The 22,807-nt window shown below is 43.6% G+C and overlaps 1 protein-coding gene across 1 annotated transcript in view; it reads left to right on the top strand.

Moving 5' to 3' along the window:
- Window positions 1-4,536: 4,536 nt before the first annotated feature.
- CLVS2 (clavesin 2) overlaps window positions 4,537-22,807 on the top strand; it is a 34,647-nt gene continuing 16,376 nt past the window's right edge. The window contains exons 1-2 of the mRNA XM_083435110.1: window positions 4,537-5,923; window positions 11,961-12,135. Coding sequence (XP_083291236.1) covers window positions 5,535-5,923; window positions 11,961-12,135 — 564 coding nt within the window. The 5' untranslated portion in view covers window positions 4,537-5,534. The remainder of the gene's footprint in view (window positions 5,924-11,960; window positions 12,136-22,807) is intronic.

Genomic DNA, 22,807 nt, shown 5'->3' with positions numbered 1-22,807 from the left:
AGGATCATGGCTAACCGCCCTCTCCCCATGTGCTGCAGTCCCATTAACAATCCCTCTTCCTACGCGTGTAATTAAGTAAAGATGAAAACCAGCTGCATGGTATACACCTTGTATAGTTAGCTTAAGAGGAGTTATCACAGAGGTGTACAAAATTAAGCATGGTAGACAATTTTTTCTTTCTCATAACAGAAGAACTTGCTGTTTATAATTTTATAATGTTCAGAGACAAAACTGTCTTGCAATTCTTAAACTTGATGATTAACTTGATCAGTTGATTTTCATATTTCTGGGTGGTTAGAGAACTGCAGGAGATGATTCTGACTCCAAAACAACCAAGTTATCAGTGTCATAGCAGCACTGCTCTGAGTGAAGAGATGCAGCAGCAAATATAATTCTGAGTGGAAATATAGCCAAACAAATTGTACAAATCATCTAGTCAGACTGAGTCATCACATGCAGCCAACTTATTCTTGAGGTTCAGAATAACATAATAAGAATGTTTGCACATATAAAAGAATCAACCTTAAGAAATCAGTTTCTGAATGTGTGTGTGTGTGTGTGTGTGTGTGCGTGTGGGAGTCTTGCAAACAGAAATTAAAATTATATATCACTTCTATTCCTCCTTTTTTTTGGCCATGCATGCCAAATCAGCAAATCAAGTAATGTTTACAGTGCTTCAGTTCTATAATTTAATGAAAGTCCTTGAGAATATCACATAAAGACTGGCATATTCTTTGGTTTCTTAATTCCATCTAGAGCTTTTCTATGCACATACAGTGCATTTGGAGGAGCTTTGGGATCTGTCTTAGAGGGGGAAAAGGAATAAATATTCCATAAGTGAATTTTTGCTATGAAACTCATCCAAGTGATTAATCAAAATGATATGCTGAGACTCCCTGTTTATAGCTTCATATTTCAAGGGACAGAGTTAAATATCATGAAACAGTTTAGCATCTTGGCCACCAGACACAGAAATGACAGGCAGCTGCATCTGAATTAAATTGCAGATGCACATGTAAAGGTCAGAGAAACCTGGTGACATTTGGAGATACATATTTACTGGAGACTATTTCCTTTGATACAGAACTAACATGTGTCCAGATTGAAAAACCTATTTGTTGTCTTATCCCACGATATAGGGGTTTCAGAAGGCGCAGATTCATCACACACACCCACCCCCCCCACACACTTCTTATTTGTAGACAATATAGCATTTCTATAGATACAGGTTGTTAGCAAAATGTATTCTTCAAATTATTGGATTTTTCCTGGGGAAAATCCTGTCGGTACTAACAATCCCACATGGATGCTTTGAAAAATATGCATGTGTGAAGAGCACCCATCCCACAATAAACATCTGCCTGGAAACATCCTCCTGCAACAAGCCCTCAGTCTTCTTTGTGTACCACACAAAGTCTTGGTTTAGCAGCCATATATCCATGTAAGAGAAGAACATTGGGTATATACAGTATACAATCACAGGGATTTATGGAGTAGAAAGATGTGAATACTGTGAAGAACCCCTTAGGTGAGATGCATCTCCTATGCACAGAAACACTTTCTGGTACCTTGTCAGGTGTACCTCACTGGAGGCCAGTGTGGTGTAGTGGTTAAGAGCGGTAGTCTCGTAATCTGGGGAACCGGGTTCGCGTCTCCGCTCCTCCACCTGCAGCTGCTGGGTGACCTTGGGCCAGTCACACTTCTTTGAAGTCTCTCAGCCCCACTCACCTCACAGAGTGTTTGTTGTGGGGGAGGAAGGGAAAGGAGAATGTTAGCCGCTTTGAGACTCCTTAAAGGGAGTGAAAGGCGGGATATCAAATCCAAACTCTTCTATTGCCAAGGATGGGCAGATTTTGACCCTACAGTGAGTGCCCTGGAGTGTGATACTTCTTCCCTGTAAGAATTATTGGCAGATAACTAACATGGGATAAATGAGTGAAATCTGGAACAACCATGCCAATATTATTGTAAGAAAGTAAGAAGAGCCTTGCTGCATCAGGCCAATAGTCCATCTAGTCCAGCATCCTGTTCTCACAAAGGTCAACCAGATGTCAGTGGGAAGCCTGCCAGAAGGAACTGAGTTCAGCTGTGGCAGCAGAACACAGCCATTGTGACTAGTAGCCACTGGTGTCTACCAGCTTTGAGTATGCCATTTCAAAAGATGTCTTTTTGCTGCCAAAAAAATATGACATGGTAAGAATGATTCAAAGAATACAGATGAGAGTCGCCTCATCTGCTGTCAACCGCCGCTCACCTTTTTATGATCGAACCAATAGCCTGATCCCTCCCTTACCATTTATCACATATTACTGGAAGTTATTGAAGCAAAACCTTATTTAATCAGATGGAAGCACTACTGAAAACATTTTCTTATAGGGAAGATAAATCCATGGGAGAATACACACCACTTTAGGTCAATTTCCAGTTATTGGTTTGGCTATGGCAGTCATGTTTATAGGATATAAAGCCACTTTTTCAGTATACAAAGATCTATGCAACGATTATCACGCACAGAGTCAAGGGCAACTATAGCATCATCTAGATTTTCCCCTCAAGTGGAGACTGAACTGCACGTGTCAAACTATGATCACCATACGGTTGGACATCACATATTTAGCTGTGATTTGACACCTTGTAAGCAACTCCTCTGTGTATGGAAGTGAGAGCTGGACCATAAAGAAGACTGATCGCTGAAGAATTGATGCTTTTGAATTATGGTGCTGGAGGAGACTCTTGAGAGTCCCATGGACTGCAAGAAGATCAAACCTATCCATTCTTAAGGAAATCAGCCCTGAGTGCTCACTGGAAGGACAGATCCTGAAGCTGAGGCTCCAATACTTTGGCCACCTCATGAGAAGAGAAGACTCCCTGGAAAAGACCCTGATGTTGGGAAAGATGGAGGGCCCAAGGAGAAGGGGACGACAGAGGACAAGATGGTTGGACAGAGTTCTCGAAGCTACCAGCATGAGTTTGACCAAACTGCGGGAGGCAGTGGAAGACAGGAATGCCTGGTGTGCTCTGGTCCATGGGGTCATGAAGAGTCGGACACGACTAAATGGCTAAACAACAACAAAAAGCAACTCCCCCCCCCCAGTCCCCCATGATGTGATGTGGTGGGTGCTGTTGTGACACCATGATGTCCTGGCATCGCATGTGTGAGCATTGTGCCTCCCTCCCTAAGCCGGATAGAAGCTTTCTGGCCTTTGGGAAGGAGGTGCCATACTTTAATACTCTAACTGACCAGGCACATTTAGGGGACAAGCCTAAATATGTGCCTGGCCTAGAGAACCAAGAAACACTTCCAGGCACTTCCCACTACAGTACTTCCTATATAGCATTGAGCCCATTTTCCTGCCCTTGCGCTCGGGGTCCTTTGGCCTACATAGGTACGAATAATCTATCCAATAATTGAGGCTGTTATTGACCGGCTAGCACCACCACCTTGCTTTCGGCGGCTCCAAACTGCCTTGCCTTTAGCCCCAATCCTGTAAGGCCTCGGGCCCTAGGAGCGCCCCAAAGCAACTCATCCTGCGCCACTTTGCGCACAAAAGCGCAACAGGCAAGGCGCATTGGGGGGGCAAAGGGCTTTCTTTTTCGGGTGCGTATGTTTGTGATCTGGCTCTACGTTCCCGATTCCGAGCGTAGATCGGGGAGGGTTGGCGGAGCAGGTGGCGAGAGCGAGGCACGATGCGGGGCGGCTGGTGGGGCTGGGCTCTTCTTGGGAAAACGCCCCTCCTCCCCGCGCTCTTCCTTCAGCTTTCTCCTCCCGGCCAACAAAACCGAAGACTAGCGAGCGAGAGGAAGGGTCGTGCTGGGTAATAACAATGCGCGCGCGGGGGGCGGGGGCTGCATCGGGAGCCACTTGCCGCGGCGACAGCAGCAGCAGCAGCGCCGGCTGCCGCCCAGGGAGCCTTGATTGACGTCGACCTGCTCGCGAAGCGGCGCACCGAGCGCCAGGCAGAGCCAAACAGCCGCCGAAGCAACCGGCTGGCTCACGCCAGAGGAGCACAAAGAGGCGGCAGCTCCATCTTTCCCAGCGGCAGCAAATCGGCCCCTCCGAAGAGGATCGCTGCCCGCCTCTGCGGCCAGACGGCGCCGGCATCTGGGCAGGAGGGCGAGGAGGAGCAGGAGACCCACATGGGCATGTCCTTGGCTCGTCTGACCGCGCTCCTCGCCACTGCTTCCCATCGCAGGGAGCTGCCGTAGCTGATGGATGCCGGAAGGTGCCGCATTGCCTTGTGTGGCTTTGCAGCCTGCTTTGCTGGTGCGGATTACTTGGCTGTTCCCTTTTCGCCCCGGATGCCTTTCTCCTGGCGGATGGCTGTTCTGTTGCGAGGCGACTGAATCCTCTCTGGTCCTGCGACTCTGTCTGTCCTCGCGGGGAGCGGGGCGGGTGGTGGGGAGGAAAGGACCTGGAGGATATTTTTACCCCCTTCCTGAGAAGACCTGGGAGCGAGCGAGAGGGACATGCGACAGTCTTGCTGGTAGTGGATGAGATCACTGTGTACGTAGGAGGGGAACTGGGGTGGGTGGGGGGGAGGGCGAATCCATCCCAAGCTCCATGGGCTAAAAGGGGTGGGGTGGGGGTGCAAATAAGAACCTCGGGTTTTTATTTTTATTTTTTTAAAGAAGCACCCTTCAGCGGACCAGTTGCATGCCCTTAGCACCCTGTCACGCACTGACTTCTAAATCCACGAGGATCTGAGTTTCTTATTTTGCGGGAGGAGGAAGTCCCTGGTGGAAACATTGCATTGCCACCTGATTTATTGATACAGCTCTTCTTGCTATCTCCATTGCACCAGTACCAAGGGTGAGATCACTGGTTTGCACAGAGGAGTGAGGTGGGAATATCTGAAGACAGGGGTGGTGGGGGGAGGGGGAGGAGAGAGATATCCAGTACTGATCGCCCCCAGCTTGGGGAAAGTCACTGTACAGCGGCTGTTTGGCCTTCCTCTCTGCCATCATGTTGCTTTAACAGTACCTGCTGATCAGGGAACCTGGTGATCCAGCCAACATGACTAGTTAACCCAAAGGACAATATTGTGTGGGAGGGAGGCAGGGAGCACCATTGCCGGAGCCAGGCTAGAAAGAATACCAGCTCCATCTACTTGGGCCGTGCCAAAGCCATTATTTCTGTCAATCAACAAGCAATTGCAGTGGAAGGATAGCAATTGGGGGTTCGGTTATATGCAAGGTATAGTTATACTGCAGCTTTGAGCTGTTAGTGGGTGTGGGAAGGGTGGGAATTTGAGGGCGAGGAAGAAAAGCAGCAGCTGAGTGGAGTCACTGTGAACGGGCCACCGTGAGATGGAAAGGGGAAACAGGAGCTGAGCGGGTTGTGCACACTGGGCGACATCAGGGTATTTGCTTCGGAGAGATTCATGCTGTGAGGCAAAGGAGCACCAAACTTGTCGGTTCTGGAAAGGGAAATAAGAAACTCCCCTCTCTCTTTTTTTTGGAAAGAAGAACAGACTTTGTGGCATTAGGGTCTGTCTCCCTTTTTACTTAAGAGGAGTATTGGACGGAGTGGCACAATGACTCATTTGCAGGCAGGCCTGTCCCCAAAGACGCTGGAGAAAGCCCGGCTGGAACTGAACGAAAACCCGGACACCCTGCACCAGGACATCCAGGAGGTGCGGGACATGGTCATCACCCGGCCAGACATTGGCTTTCTCCGCACGGACGACGCCTTCATTCTCCGCTTCCTTCGGGCCAGGAAGTTCCAGCATTTCGAGGCGTTTCGCTTGTTGGCCCAGTACTTTGAGTACCGCCAGCAGAACCTCGATATGTTCAAGAGCTTCAAAGCCACGGACCCAGGCATCAAGCAGGCACTCAAGGATGGCTTCCCAGGAGGACTGGCTAACCTTGATCACTACGGCAGGAAGATCCTGGTTCTGTTTGCTGCCAACTGGGACCAAAGCAGGTAAACATAAGAGTTTTGGTTGTGGGCAGCTGGGGTCAGATGAGACACTCGCCTGAATTTACCATCGTGCTGCAATCTAGAAATGTCACCTCATCATAGCAAACTGAAATCCCGTTTGGCCCCAGTGATGAAATGATGTTAATATTCCTTTCCCAGCCAGCAGAATGCTGGGTGTAAGGCATCTTGTTTTGTCCTGGGTTCTCCGTGTGGCAAATTGCAATTTTGATGATCCAGATGTCCTGTCACAGTGGGGTGGTTTGATAGGTGTCCTTCAAATTCTTTCCAAACATAGAGCTCAGAGACAGGGAGAACCAACATTCTTAGGTTCACATTTGCATTGGGCCATAAAATGTTGGAGAGGGGAACGATGAATGGAAACTTATTCTTTTATCTTGGATCCTTCACTTGGAGGGCTGTTGACTAAGGCATTGTAGAGATCCTGCTCAGTAGGGGAAGAGGGATGGTCTTGATATACCACCTTTAATACCTTTCTGTGACAAGAGCTGTGATGCCTGTAAAGGAGCAAAAGTGTTGGCCGTTTGTCCTGTCACTAACATAGTTATCCAATGCAGTTTTGCCTGCTTCTGTGAAATAAGCAGTCAGCTGGGACACAAACAGAGGATGACGTTCAGGAGTGCTCATTTGCATGTCAACCATAGTCTCTCAGGTCCTGGTCCTACACTATTCAACCCATAATTATTCAGAATTTGCCCCAGTTTGGAGGTAATTTTTATAGTGTTTCCCTCTGGTCATCTTCCATGTTGTAGCAGCAAAGCCTGAATTTCTGCATCAACATGGGTTGCCCAGAAGATAGAGGTATTTCCTAAGACAACATTCCACTTCTCTTGGTGTCTGCATGATGGAAATTACCCATTGTGATATATAATTTCAGATGATACCAATGAAATGTGGGAGCCAAGCATAGTGGGACAGAAAATTTGAACTCTGACTTGTTATTCTACCAGCTTGGTTCAGTGGAAGTTGATGGAACTCAGCTGAGATAAGTGCTGCACACATGCTGATTAAGCACTCTGTCACAATGTTATTGAGCCCACAAGGAGCACCCTATGCACTTGATCCAACCCTCTTGCAGGTACCTTGGAAAAGCAAGGACTTTATCTCGGAGGCAAACTCCATGACTCCTGCCAGTAAATCTATTTATCCTAAAATTTATCAGATGCCTTTCAAGGCAATGAACATCAGTTGCTTAAAATGTAGTGAAATGATAATGCAAATGCAAAAGCAGAGTAGTCCTAAAAATATCTTGTAGCAGGAAATTGAATATTCATCCCCTTTATTCTCATAAAATCCTGCAAGGCTCCATCAAGTCTCCAGAGCATGCAGACTTCCTGGCCCAGAATGGTCCGTTTCCATTGTCTGGTGTGTGTGAGCAAGGGACCAGCCTGGTTTAACCCACTGGAATCTCTGATGTGCTGGGGATGGATATGCTTTAGGGCAGTGATGGGGAATCTGTGACCCTCTAAATGTTGCTGTACTAAACTCCCATCATCCCTGACAAGTGGCCACGCTGTTTTGGGTTGATGGACACTGGAGTCAAACAACATCTGTAGCGTCACAGGTTTCCTACTCCTCCTCTACAATTAAAAGGGTATTGGCTATCAGGTCTGGCAAAGTCCTTTGCCCAAGGTTTTGGAGGGCAGGAATTACTAGGCATTAACAACCTTGAGTTACATGTTCTGTGCTGTGATTGTTCTTGTTTGCTCATTCTCTCATGTATATACTGAATGGATGGAGAAGGGAACAGAATTAGTGTTTGGCTCCATCTTTATCAGGAACAGTAAAACAACAAAATAGGCCTTATTATGGCATAGGTTTTCATTGACAACAGCTGTATTAATCAGATGCAGGAACTGAACTGAGACGGTAGGAGGCATGAGGTGAAGTGTAGTAGAAAATAAATCATACTAACCTAGTTCTGAATTTTCATTCAAACCCTTCCATTTATCAAATTAATACATGTAATACAAATGATTGTACATAGAGCAGAGGGAACAATACATATCTTGTCAAAATGACAGCAGAAACAGAAACACAAGGAAGCCATATTTGCTTATAAGCACTTACACTTTGGGAGGGAGGCAGTTACACCCAGGAGTTGATGTTAAACACTGCCACCATCACAAGGTAATGGGGGGGGGGGTTAATTAAAAAGGTAAAGATGAGATCATCAGGATGCTGGATTCTGTAGTGTCAGTTTTGAGCTTTTCCTGCAATTGCACATAACCATGAAATAGGCACAGCCCTGGTTAAAACCTGCTGAAGCATAATTTGTAAATTAAGCCTTTCCAAAAGGAAATTCTACTCTGTCAATAGTTTATCATTTACATTGGTACAACCCCATGCTGTATCAGTGTGAAAATAACAATAGCACAATCCTATATATCTTTGCTCAGAAGAAAGCCCATTTTGTTCATGTTGGGGATTACTTTCAGGTAAGTGTGCATAAGATTGCAGCCTCAGTATGTGCATTTACTTTTAAATATGTTTTGAGAGTTGGCAATGGTAAGAGTTAATTTTGCTTATAGCACACAAGTGCTACAACCACTTTACAGATGCGTAATTGTGTCTCTTTTCTTAAGGCATACAACATTTTAGAAATGGGATAAACAGTGGTTTTCTAACAGCATGCATAAATAGGGGGCATTAAGCATAGTTAAATTAATCATGGATCTCAGATTATCTTTAGAAATTAGTTACACACTACTGAGTACATAAATGTGACCCATGAGACACTATAAGAAAACTAAGTTTCAGTGAAGGCAGCTGGATATAAAACAGAATTTAATTTACTGGCATGCTAATGCAAATTTTCTCTATGTTACTGAAAGGCAACTAGCTTTTTCAGCTCTTGACATCCTTTGCTATTTATTTGAGAAAACTTGAAGATGGAGAAGGAAGAGGTTACTCTTACTTAAATTGCGTCTAATTTTGACTTACAGACACCCTACAGTGGCCTTTGGGAAATTACACATAACTTCATATGTGGCAACATACATACTGTTGTTGTTGTTGTTGTTGTTTAGTCGTTTAGTCGTGTCCGACTCTTCGTGACCCCATGGACCAGAGCACGCCGGGCACTCCTGTCTTCCACTGCCTCCCGCAGTTTGGTCAGACTCATGTTTGTAGCTTCGAGAACACTGTCCAACCATCTCATCCTCTGTCGTCCCCTTCTCCTTGTGCCCTCCATCTTTCCCAACATCAGGGTCTTTTCCAGGGAGTCTACTGCTTACTTTTAATCACTTGATAAGTCATTGAAATGGATTGGGTAAATATTTTATAGGCACTCCCTAAGTCAGCAAGTTTGATTTAGCTCTGAAACAAACTCTGGGGCTGGGGGATCCTGAAGCATATTCTCCAAACTCAGTTTGTACACAGAAATCTGAATGCATGTTGACCCAGTCCTCCCTGCTCCACAAACAGTCCTCTCATGGATAGTTTTTGATGTGGTGGTAGTTGTAAAAGCACTACATTTCCTTCAAAGAGATTTACAGGATTGCAAATTTAAGTGTCCCTCAGAACAGAGCACTTGGGAATTTTTCAGAATTCAAACTCTAAAATGTTGGCAAATTTCAAATTTGAGAAAAACTTCGTTTCAGCTCTACTTCAAACATAACATTTAAGTCCTTAAGGTCTATTTCAGAATGGAGCATGTGTTGTGTTTCATCACTCAGGAGAATACGTTAATGTAATCTGTCACGAGCCTGTGATGGAACTTCAAGTTTACATTCATCCGCCTTACTGTGCTGTCAACATAAATAACGATAAGGATGAGGTGAAATGTTGGATATTGCAAGTCTAGGGTGAATTTATGCAAATAGTTCCTTCTGTGGGAAGACTTCAATGCAGATGTCTTTCATCATAATTTGCTTGATGCTGCCGCTTTGAAAACAAAAGCTTACAATTTGTGATTCCTACAATGAATCATGGGGCTAATGGTTCGGATGTCTTAGCCAAGCCCGGAATCAAGACCTGGTATGCTAACACCAGTTGCTGGGTTTGTCGGCTGCCATTTACACTTCCCAGGACATTCTGGACTAACATTATGTTGGGCACTTCGGAGCATTGCTAGAAATTTAAATGCCAGCTCTCAATCATCCTTGCGACTGCCCATCCATTTTCAGATATGCCTGAGGGATCCAGCAACATGAGAAGGGAGACACAGAGGGCATTTTGCTCATGCCTCTTCAAACATAGCTTTGGCCCTGGTTTATCACTGAGCTATTTTTTTTTAATAAAAAAATGCTGCCTTAAATTGTGTCCTGTAGTGGATATTATTATTCATCAGTGGTGGTGCAAAATGAAGCTTCCTTATCTCAATGCCACGTAAGGCAAGGAGAAGGCCACTTAAGAAAACCAAGGTATCCCACAGAGATTGCATATTGACTGCTATTTTTAAGTACTTTTAATAGGTCTTTCTGGATGAACAGGTTCTTTTAATGCTCTGTTCTTTTTAAAGTTAATGGCTGCAAACCTGAAAACAGTTACGCTTCAAGAATCCAATTGACTTCCATGAGCTTTAAGCAACTCAACAGGGAGCAGGACTGCAGCCAGTATTGCTACTCTCTCAATACTGCAGCCAGTATTGTTAGCTAGCTAATGAAGATTCCACAGTAGGTAAATCATGGAGAGGCATAGAGAAACATGCTGAAGGAACATAGCTCAGTGGTAGCGCATACACTTTGCATGCAAAGAATTCCAGATTCAATCCCTGGCATCTCCAAGTAGGTTGGGAAAGATTACTTCCCCAAATCCTTGAGAGCCACTGCCAGTCAGTACAGATGAGAAAGGGATGGGAAACCTCTGGATATTGTTTGCACCATCCCTGATAGTTGGCCAGCTGGCTGTGGCTGATGGGAGCGAAGTCCAACTGCATCCTGGGGGCCCTGGTTGCCAGACCCTTGAACCTAGTACAGTGGTACCTCGGGTTACATATTCTTCAGGTTACATACGCTTCAGGTTACAGACTCTGCTAACCCAGAAATATTACCTCGGGTTAAGAACTTTGCTTCAGGATGAGAACAGAAATCATGCAGCAGCGGCGCAGTGGCAGCAGGAGGCCCCATTAGCTACAGTGGTGCTTCAGGTTAAGAACAGTTTCAGGTTAAGAACGGAACGAATTACCGTATTTTTTGCTCTATAAGACTCACCTTTTCCCTCCTAAAAAGTAAGGGGAAATGTGTGTGCGTCTTATGGAGCGAATGCAGGCTGCGCAGCTATCCCAGAAGCCAGAACAGCAAGAGGGATTGCTGCTTTCACTGCGCAGCGATCTCTCTTGCTGTTCTGGCTTCTGAGATTCAGAATATTTTTTTCTTGTTTTCCTCCTCCAAAAACTAGGTGTGTCTTGTGGTCTGGTGCGTCTTATAGAGCGAAAAACACGGTAAGTACTTAACCTGAGGTACCACTGTACTAAGCTAGGCCAATGGTCTGACTAGGTGTAAACACCTTCCTATGTGGATGAGGCTCAGTGAGCCTGAACAAAGTGTTGGGCTTGCAAACTCTTCCCTCTCTTCCCCCTCTGCCTCCTCTGAAACTGGAGTAAGGAATTATGCTAAGTTTAGTTTCATATTTAAAAATTCTTGCCTTAGTGTTATGTACCAGCCAGGAATCCTAATTTAAAATACAGTATATTCTAGCCAGTTTACAAGAAGCCAACTTCAAAGCTTGGGCTATTATTAAGCTAGGCAAAGTTTGTTGCAAGCCAAGTAAAACTAAGATCAGACTCTTTAAAACTGAAACTATAAACTAAGAAGGGGGGTGGGAGTGTACAAACCTGACCACTCGGACTCATTGAGACTTAGCCACATAGTTTCATGTTTCATACAAATACTGCTGTTTTGCAGTGTCATCCCAATCTTAAAGGTTTGTATATTTATCTGATCACATATAGTGAAACTGTCATTACCATACTTTATCATGTGCAAACGGGATACTTTGACAGCAGATTGCAAATAATATCTTTTCTTCTAGCATCGGAATATTGTTAGCTAGCTTAATACGATCTTGTCTTTGTTGGCAGGTACACACTGGTGGATATTTTGCGTGCCATACTTCTTTCCTTAGAAGCCATGATTGAGGATCCTGAACTTCAAGTAAATGGATTTGTTTTGATTATAGACTGGAGCAACTTCACTTTCAAACAGGCTTCTAAACTGACACCAAGTATGCTTCGATTAGCCATAGAAGGCCTTCAGGTAAAAAACTTTTTTAAAGCATTACTCGTATATCTCCTAATCTTCCCTCCTCCTCACCCCAACCCCCTGCCCCCAGTTGGTGTGGTTCCATGCTAAAAACAGAACAAGAAGAATATAAATTCAAACAACCCAGTAATTGAAATGTTAGGCTATATATCCATTTCTCTCAATTTGTGACCTAACTGAAGAATAATGAAGTGGTTGTTTATTTTATGGCTGAGAAACTGAGTCTCATATTTGATGGTTGCCTCAAATCAATCAGCTCTAAATTATTATTGAGGGAAGAGGAATAACAAAAACTCCCAAAGGAGGCAGAGTTGGATTCCTGATGGATGTTGTGCGTTGTCCAGCCAAAGCAAGTTCCTCTTCAATAGTGGTATTAACTTTGGGATTCCCAAATGTGGAGTATAAGTTCATTCCCTATGAACTTGTTTGGAGTCTTCCCTCTGTGTTGCGTCTGTCTCACCTTTACCTGGGGCACATACTAGTCTGGATTGCAGCAGTTGACCTCTTGCGGGTGGGGAAGAGCATCTAAATGCAGGGAGGTGGAGTCAGTGGCAGAGCTTCAAGCTCTGGCGGGGTGTGTGGAGAACAGGCGGGGGCGTGGCTGGCGTGCATCCTGGGGGTGTGGCATGCCACCCGCAGGGGCGTAACACATGTTCTGGGGGCGTGACACGCATTCTGGGGATGTGGCGTGCCGCCTGTGGAGGTGTGGTGCCCAGCGCAGGGGGGGGGGCAGCCGTGATGGCACCCCACCAGGATTGTGCTGCTGGAAGCAGTGCGCTCCTCCGCAGCCCTGTTCCTCCACCAGTGAGTGGAGTCAATGGTATTTTGGCCTCTTCCTTCTGTAACTCATGTTTTTTCACTGATATCTTTTCTAATAACACAGAATAAGTTGGTTGTGCTAGTTGCTATGTATCACATGTAAGAAAACTGAAATTAACCCCCCCTCCAACAAACCTAACAGATGTGCTACATTAGGTTTCTGGTGTGTTGTGAGGAGAGAGACAGAACACATAACTGGATATCCATGCTTGTATGAATGATTGCAGAATTAATTTTACACTAGCCACGCTTCGGCCACCTCAGGACTATGGAGATGCATTTCTGAGATTGTGAAAATCTTTCTTTCAGTATGCAAAATGTCATTCCTATGCAAGCTTCCCACCTTGTCTGTTTCTAAGCATCGCTCAGCACATGAGTTGAGTGTGTGTGTATTGCACAGCCCTGCCAGCTGCCACCATTGCCTTGAGTAATGCACAGTGGCCCTGTTTCATGTGGTGAATAAATGCTTCACAGCATTTATTTGGGAGGTAGGAAACTTGCTACTGGGACATTGACCGCTGTGGTGAAAGTAATGTCTAGATTGGCTAAAACATATCTTCATGTCCTCAGGATAGAGTTCTGAGGTGGCCTCAGTAGTTCGCAAACCACATGGAGAGCTTATTGTTTGTAGTTTCAGGCTATACAGTAAACTGGCTGTCACCACACACCCAGTTCTCTCAATTTTCTACCATGTTTAGGAGTGGGGTGATTCTTGGCCTGAGGGCAACAGAAAATGAGTTCATTAGTGTGGTTAGAGGCACCACAGCACAATGTTTTCAGAGGCCACTATGCGGTAAATGGTTGTGTGATTCAACCCTGTATCTTGAGAGTTTGCTGATACCTTAATGCTTAATGGAGGTTGCTGTGAGCTTTTTCTTAGCCATTAACTGCATACTTGATTAAAGTTATCTATAGGTTAGAGTGCTTCTCTTGCAATGTTAAATCATTGAATCATGGTACATAAGTGCTTTATGTTGTATTTAATAAATGCAAAACTATCTTCATTAAAGCAAATGTTTATCTAAGAGGGAACTGAATTTTTATATCCAAATATTGAGTTTTTTTGCCTCATTTCTTACTGCAGTCGGTTCTGCTTTAACTCGAGGAAATGCTTTCATTCCCTTACATTTCAAGCTCTGAAATGTTTTTATGACTCCTATAAAGCAAATGAGCAACCATCTCTATGAGCTTTTATGCGCTCTGATATTGCAGTCAATTTTAGCAGGGCCTGCTGGAATTTTCATCGTTCTTCTGTAGAGTTATGATCTAAGGCCACTCTCCCATGTCGATTCTACACTCAGTATATATCAGGCTAATGAAATGGATTCGCATGTCCCTGGACTTGACACAAGACTGTTAGATAAATGCCACGTTGGTTGAGGAAATGCACATTTCTTTAGGGCTGGGGCAAAAATGACTCATTTTTCACCCTCACCCCTGAGTGCAGAAAGTCACTTTCCATTTCTGGAAACTTTAGACACACTTATTTGTTCTTCTGGGCACCATTTTCCTGCTTCTGTGCAGGAATGTGCCCATTCTAGCACATTCTTCAGGTCTTCTAGCTTCTGTATAGAAGAACATAGGAGCAGGGCTGCACTCAGTAGCCCTGCCTCTAATATGATGCAAATTGAGAAGCCAGTCTGCTGGCATCCACACATAGAGAGTAGATGTCTACTGGGAAGGTGCTCCCCCAACCATACAGCTGGATGTACAAACATCTACAGATGTTCTCACTGTTTGCATAGATGCTGGGAGAGGGCCTTCCCAGAACACATGATATTAGGAGGGGGGATACTACTTGGCCTGTTCCTGCTCCTGTGTCACTGCATGAGTGAGCTAGAATGCCTGAAGAGGGGCCACTGTATTTTGCCCTGTTTGCCCACCCGGTTGTTTAATCTGATTGGTGGTGGTAAGCCATGTGACGTCACCATAGTATTCTGACATGATGATGCCACAGAAACATTGAAACAAAATCACCCGAGCCCATAAGTTTAAATGACATTGTGGGAAAGTCAGAAAGGAAATAGTGTCCCAGAAACAACCAGAAGAACAAAAGGAACAGCATGAAAACAATGGAAATATTCAGTTGGAACTTAAATCTGCCTCTTATGTATGTTGTTTTCCTCTTCCATTCCACATGAGCTGTGGTTACTCTTCCCTTGAAAATGCCCACCCTTGGAGTGGATAAAGACAACCCACAGGTTTTTCAAACAAAAATTAATCTAAGGAGGTAGACTTACTTACAAAGCAATCCATTACATGTCTACTCAGAAGAAGTTAGTCCCATTGTGTTTACTGTGGCTTGCTCCCAGATAAGTGGCTATAGGATTGCAGCCTTCAGTGCCCTTCTCCTGACACCTCATATGTGGATTTGTTTTGGGTATTATACTTCCTTGAGATATATTGGAATTTGGCTTGGGGACTGTCAGTTGTTCTACAAATCATCTCTTTGTTTATGTTCCTATTTATGAATGTTAAAGCATTCCTGTACATTGCAATATTAATTCAGCAGCACCCACCAAAACATTTTAAGGAGCCATTCAGGACTCATGATGACTGCTCTGAATGGGCTAAAGTGTGTTGGGAGGCCACTTGCTGAATCTGAATGAAAACCTTCAGGTGACAGTCAGAAAAAAATAACATTTATAAACTGGTTCCTTACCTTTTCTTGCCATGTGACGGGCACATCAGAAACTGGTCTATCTGAGTTACAGAGCAGGTTAAAAAAGTACAGATGGGAGATACTGAAAAGGGAGCATAACCAATAAGTACACATGGCATACTTGCTGTCTTGATAAACAGCTACGCTATTTAATCAGTGGAATTGTATTTGCTTTGGCTTACAAGACTTTGCCGAGATCACATGGCAGCTGAGGAAGAAAAAAACCTAGCACTCTAGTAAATTAATTGCTTTTACAGAAAAAGAAAAAAGACACAGAGATGGGTGGACGGGTGACTCCAGCAGACTAGCACAGGCTGTTTAGCACTAAGTGGACCTGTATACCAAATCAGCCTGCTTAAAGGTAGCCAACACTTTGTACTCCAGACGTTGCACTACAACTCCCATTATCTCTGATTGCTGTCCATATTGGCTGGGGCTGATGGGAGTTGGAGTCCGTCTGGAGGTCACCACATTGCCAGTCCCTGATCAGCAGTGACCTGATGGGGTTAGGTGGAGAGCAGTCTACAATAGCTCCTCAAGCTGCAGTTCTAACCCCACTAACCTGGAAGTGAGGTCCGTTGAGGACTTCTGATTGTGCACAATGAGGATTGCACTGTTATTCCAAAAAATGGTTGGCATGCATACTGAGTGACTCTTTGATGACCTTCTTTCCTGCAAGGTACAGAAGCACCTTGGTTGTGTGTGAGAGATAAGGGGAAAATACATGGGTTCTCCAGGGTGCCCTATTATCTTGTCTCACTTTCTGGACCCACACACATGATTTCCCTCTGGATGTCATTAGGCAATATTTGGTCCACCTCTACCTAATTACGTTGTATGGATGACATTTGTGTTCCAGAAACATTTCATGAGTTGAAAAATAATTTCATACAAGTGAAATGGTAGAGTTTGGTGCTCTTCTTTGAAGGACAGCTTGTTGTTTTATGGTTCTTCATTTTCATTGCTTAGCTCAGAAAAATCTTGCTCTTGGTGTAGAATGGTAAGCAGTGTCATTAATCTGATCAATTTTGGTAGTCGAGTTGCATAGAAAGCCAGATTCTGAGTGTTGTGATAAACAAATGTGGGGATTTGAACCCTGTTCTTTCGAAAACAACAGGTATGTTGGTCAGAGGTGAAGACTGAGGGCCACATTTTCTTCTAGGCTGTCTTATACCAGTGCTGGGCAAGGCGAGATGTCAACGTGAATAGATGCAAGAGGTCGAGTGTTGGGCTCAGTGCTATGGAGCTTGTGGAGTTGAGTCAGCATGGGAAAACTCATTCATTGTGTCTCCTTCTGCATCACAGGAATTATAATAAAGTGCATTTTCATGTAAAAACCTACCACAAGACTCTGAAGCAGTGCTTTTGCAAAAAAAAGAAAGAAAAGTATATCAAATTGTATTGAAACTTTGTAGGTAACCTGGATTGAAAGTGTGGCGGCTCTACTGTTGAAACAAAAATCACACTGGAGCTTGTTTGTTTGTAGCAAATAGTTTTCAAATAGTGTAAAAGTCTTAAGCACTTACTGCTGCCTGAGCAGGGGACAATGAAGTCAGACAGATCTGATGTTGAGGAGTTCCACATTGTCGCAGTGGTCGTTACACAGGATTGGGCTCCCAAGTCCCCTCTTGCCCAGCTCCCGTGACTTTCAGGGATTAGTGAAGGAGGTCTTCTTGTTTGTACAGTGGTACCTCAGGTTACAAACGCTTCAGGTTACAAACTCCACTAACCCGGAAGTAGTTACCTCGGGTTGCAAACTTTGCCCCAGGATGAGAATAGAAATCGCACACCGGCAGTATGCTGGCAGTGGGAGGCCCCATTAGCAAAAGTGCGCCTCAGGTTAAGAATGGTTTCGGGTTAAGAATGGACCTTGGAACGAATTAAGTTTTTAACCCGAGGTACCACTGTATTATTAATGCACCCAATGGCTAACAAGCCTAGTGTTTAAAAATCTGTCCCTGTTTCCTTTCCCCTTTTTATGTTATTACATGTAATTGGCCTTCACACATCGCTGAGCATTTCCAAGGAAGTCTGCTAATTAATTAAAGCAAAAATTACTTAATAGGGATCCTTTTAAGAACATACAGCTCTTCCTTGCATGAAAATATTGTGATGTTAATTAACACTTCCATAATTTCACACGCATAGGAGAAGCTCTGTGTGTCATGGCGCTTCCTGTTGTCAGTACAACCGAGTGAAGAACAGGGTCTTACATGATGATCCCTGTTCTCCCCCTGCCCCACACTTCCAACACCCTAGCTACTGGGAATACTAGAATTTTCTTCCAGTTCTGAGGAACCTTTTTCAGCCCAAGGGCCACATTCCCTTCCATGCAACCTTCCGGGGGCCACATGCCAGTGGTGGGCAGGGCCAGGGGCAAAAGTGGGCAGAGCAACAAATTTGAATGTGATATTTGTTTCTTCACACACTTGCACACCCTTCCCTATCCTGCAACCAGGCGAGCAAGAAGTGTTCCAGCTGCACAAAACTGGGCACTCAAAGAGGATACAAAAGCATAGCCAGTAAGGGGTGTGGCATGGGAACAAGGGTGCGGCCTGGAGAGAATCCCAAGGGCCAGACAGAGAGGCTTGGAGGGCCACATTTGGCCCCTGGGCCTGAAGTTCTCCATCATCCCTGATCTGCTTCCATATTCCCCTTTCCTGCATACAAGCATAATAACCTATCCCCACTTCTCCCCTCTCTCAGTGCTGAGTGCTTGGCACCTCCCGCAGGGCCAGTATTTAGTAGTTATATTCCCAGGGACTGATGGGTTATTTGAGAATTGTCCAGCATCATACTGATTCCCAGGTACCTCTGTGCATCTTGATGAGATTCATTTATACTTCCCCTTCACCCCTGACCCCTGCTTAGAGAATGGCATTCAGCATGGCGCTTTGGTTCATGGATGGCTGGGACAAGGGGGCAGCCTGGCCTGTTCTGTGCTCCCTCTCTTTCTCCTGGTTTTGCTGAGCTTACTGGCTTATTGCTCACATTATGTCGCAGCATCAAAGGTTAGCGATGAGCTAGCAGATCAACACACTGGATGGATTTCTGTGAAGGTAGCAGTGTAGTAAAAGGTGTTTGCGTGATTATATATATATATATATATATATATATGAGAAAGGATAGTCAGAGTGCCACATTATTAAAATGTCTGTGTCAAGGTGATATTTAACTATTTGAGGCAAAGTACAAGGAGGGGGAGGGAAAAGGATATCCAGTTTAGGCTGCCATCCTTCTAAGGGAGCAACCCTAACTGAACACAATGGGATTTTCTTCTGAGCAAACATGCATAGAATTGCACGCTGTGGATGTGTAAATAAATCACGTGATAGGACTACTTTTTAAAAAATCACTTCAAATGAGGGAAGGGGAAATAGCGAATGTTCCAGGTGTTATAAATTGATCGTGGGTGGACTCTCTAGACAGAATCATTGTTTTTTACATCTTTGTTTGGAAACACATGTTGGGGGGGGGGACTTGCTCTCTTTAAGGGCTTATTTAATGTTACACAAAGGCAGAAGGCAAATGCTAGAAGTTCTTTTAAAAATTATTATTATTCCATCTCTTTGGAAGTATCTTAAGGCAAAACCAGAGAAATGCTAAAGCTGCAATTTAAATTTGAGTCACAGAAAAGGTATTAGAAAAATAGAGCAAGTTTGTTTTTAAGAAGCTAAGCTTCCCAGTGTTGTCATTTGGTGAAGTCATTTCTGGGATCTGCTGCAACAGATTAAAAACAAAAACCAAAGTAGGCACAGTGGTACAATACTGCAGCTCTTCATTTGTATGCTGACAGATGGGAGAATGTATTGTTCATGCCTGGGAGGGACAAGGAAGGGCTGTCTGAGTTTGCACTTACAGTAGCTTTCTCTGAGCCTTTTTTTGTGTAAATATAGTTCTATCTATTCCCCAAAATGATTTTGTAAAAGGCTGGCATAGGCAATGGGAAAGAATCTGTATTTTATCTCAGCTATTCAATTTGTATTCATGTTTGTCTAAGGTAAACCTTCATTGCTTTTACTTGCTGGGTTTTGATATGATAAGGTATATAATTTTGAAAAGGGTTCCTGCGTCTTTGTCCAGTGACAACCTATCATCAAACACATACATCCATGAACTCCCCTTTCTTTTCAAGTCTATTGAATGGAAAGGGAAGTAATCATCACTCTTGTCAATGAGCAATTAATTACTATTGCTTGTTCTCCTGTAATGGCATAAAAAAAACCATGCTGATGACATTAATGGCTGTTATTCAAGCCAGGCTAATTAGCAGTTCTGGTCTAAGGTAATGTTGAGTTGCAATGAAAATCATGTCAGAATAATGCTGGAAATATTGTCAGTTATCAGCATAGTTCTCTGTATACTTGGATGCCAAGCAGTTCCTCACTTAAGCTGACAGTTACCATGGTGAGCCTTGATCAGTTAGTATGAAAACATGCATTAAATTGTGGTACAGGAGAATAAACACAGATCTTAGATGCTTAAAGCGTGAGGCGAATAGTTGTGAACTATGTGAAGAAAATTGCTCCATTCTTTCCTTTCTTTCTAACTCATAATGTTTCCAAAGGGCAGCCAGTAGGTTCTTCAGATACATTAGAACACCTGAAAATAGACAATTTAAAAAAGTAATCTGCCATTCAAACAACCCCCTGCTCTTTCCTGACTGCTAAATGACTGATCAAATTAGGCTTCATGTTGGTTCTAGAGCAGATTTTGGTTGGATTTTCTTAGCCATCTGAAGAAAAAGAGTCACCTAATGAACTTTCCACAATTGGATTTGCTGCTCTGGGGGCACCACACAGAGACCTCTCTCAATTGACAGTAAAGTTTGTAGCCAATGGTAGGGAAGGAAACTATTTTTTTTATTTTTTATTAGTTCCTCCAAATCAAGCAAGCAAGCAGGTCAGAATTGTTGTAGTTTTGACCTAAAAGGCAACGTTCTGGCATATTGATTTCTAAAAAGAAAAACTGGAACCTGGAGAAAATGAGTGATAGGTTTCAAAGTTTGGCTTGATTTTCTTTGAAAAATACGAAGGACGGCAACATTCAATTTGTTCTCTTAGGGTTTATAGATGGGGGCTTGGCCTGCTGTCAGAAACCATGCAGCAATCAGACAATGCACTATTGGGGTTTTATTGCTATTTTCCTCTTCTGCTTTTCAGGAAATGGGGAGGAGGAGGACAGGTACACTGAATTGTTTTCTGGCCTGTTGGCAACCCTACTACAATTACATGGTGGGGGTGGTTGCAAATTAGCCAGGTGAATAGACTGCAGATGGACTTGGTGGAGCAGAAATTATATAAATCTGTAGCAGGGAAATGACTTTGTAGAGCTGTGACTTCAGTGCTTAAGAGGCTGAGCAGAATGTAGTGGTAGCAACAGAATCCAGGAAATATGCATAGATTAGGTGACACCTGGAAATAAGATTTCATTGTTGAGAAAATAGCTAAGGGTTGTATCCAACAGACAATTGCACTTGCTCAACAGACCTCAGCTTGTACAACAGAACTTCCTGTCGTCCCTCTCGTCTGCATTCCCTTTCCTCTCAAAATCTTCTCCAGAGCGTAGGCAGACCCTCCAGAACCTGTTTTGGGGGCACACAGAGAGAGGAGAGAAAGAGAGAGTCCTGTTGTGCAAAGAGAACTATGCATGTTCAGCACTGGACACAATTGCTTGTTGTTTTAGAGTACAATCTTATGCATACCTACTCATAAGTAAGCCCATTTATATTCAGCTGGGCTTGCTTCCAGGTAAAAGTCTTAGGCTACAATCCTGTACCCCATTGCTTCTTTTTCTGAGAATATATTTATTTGTTGGTGCTGTTAAACATAGATGGTTGGACAACAACTCAGCATTTTATTGTTTCCCTCCAGTATCCATTCACCTCGAAACATGGCCATGAAGGACACAATAAATCCCTCTTTTTCCTCCATAGGAATGATGGATTTTCTTTTGCTTTCACTCACATTATGATGACAAAAAGCCTCAATAATTTTTATTGCTTTGTGTAGGAGAGTAGCACTGAAGGAAACCTTTATGTAAGTGTAACAGAAGAATTATTTAATGACCGTATTATTTATTTATTAATATCTTGTGGACCCAGTCTAAGCTTTCAGCTCTTAGACTCTGTGTTCAAATGTTATGATTCCTATAAGAGGGTTTTTCTGTGTGTGACATATATATGATGTAGTTTATATAAGGGCATGTTAACCTGTCAGCATCCTCCGTTTAACAACTGCTGCTTTGAAAAATGACATAGTTTTCAAAGAGCTATATATCTACATTTATTTCTGTGAATAAAAACAAGCTGAAGGAGCTTTGTTCTATCTAGTATTTAGTTCTATTTTTGAGTTGCAGAACCCATTCAAAGACCTGTTGAGGTATTCTGTGTGTGGACACACACACAAACACACAAGAGAGAGAGAGAACTTTGTGTACAAATTACTGAGTATAATTATTATAAATTGTGTTTATATTTATTCTTTTTGTTCTGCCACAGGATGCTTTTTATATCCATGTTATATGCATTATGAAAACCATTCATGTCCATTTGGTGATGAACACTTTTAAGCCTAGATATTGGTGCTTTTGATCAACCCCCGACCATATCTGTATAAAAACTTCATGATTAGAGTAAATTTAAAACTTGTCTAAATGCAAGATATTTCAATCCTCTTTAGTTCCAGTACAGACATCCAAATGATGATGGTAATTATTTTCAAAAATCATTAAGAATCCATAGGGTCATCACTTTCAGATATGGTGCCAAGACAATGTTTAGGCTTGGCAGTCTCCAAACATTCCCTCAGAGCTTCTTTGTTCATACAATATGTAGCAGTCATGTTTGCACCACCTACACTAATGCTGCAATGGGGGTTTCCTGCAGGAAACATATATAGCAGGGATGAGGAACCTGTGGTGCTCCAGATATCCATGGTCTACTGCTGCAGTCATCTGTGATCATTGTTTGAGGCTGGCGGGAGTTGGAGTCAACACCTGGAAGGTCACAGGTTCCTTGTCCAAGATACATAGTGTGCAGGGCAGGTGTGCATCTCTAAATATTAAAGAACACACATTAGGAAGTCATGATTTGATGCTGCTCCCTTGCACCTGTCCACCATGCTCATTCAATTCATCCAACCAACCTATTCAAGCCCTGAACAGGGTTCAAGATGATCACCATTA

Source organism: Podarcis tiliguerta (assembly GCF_965153285.1).
Source record: "Podarcis tiliguerta genome assembly, chromosome: 3".
Classification (NCBI taxonomy): Eukaryota; Metazoa; Chordata; class Lepidosauria; order Squamata; family Lacertidae; genus Podarcis; species Podarcis tiliguerta.
Note: the sequence above shows the minus strand (reverse complement) of the source record. Positions and strands in the feature narration are given on the sequence as shown.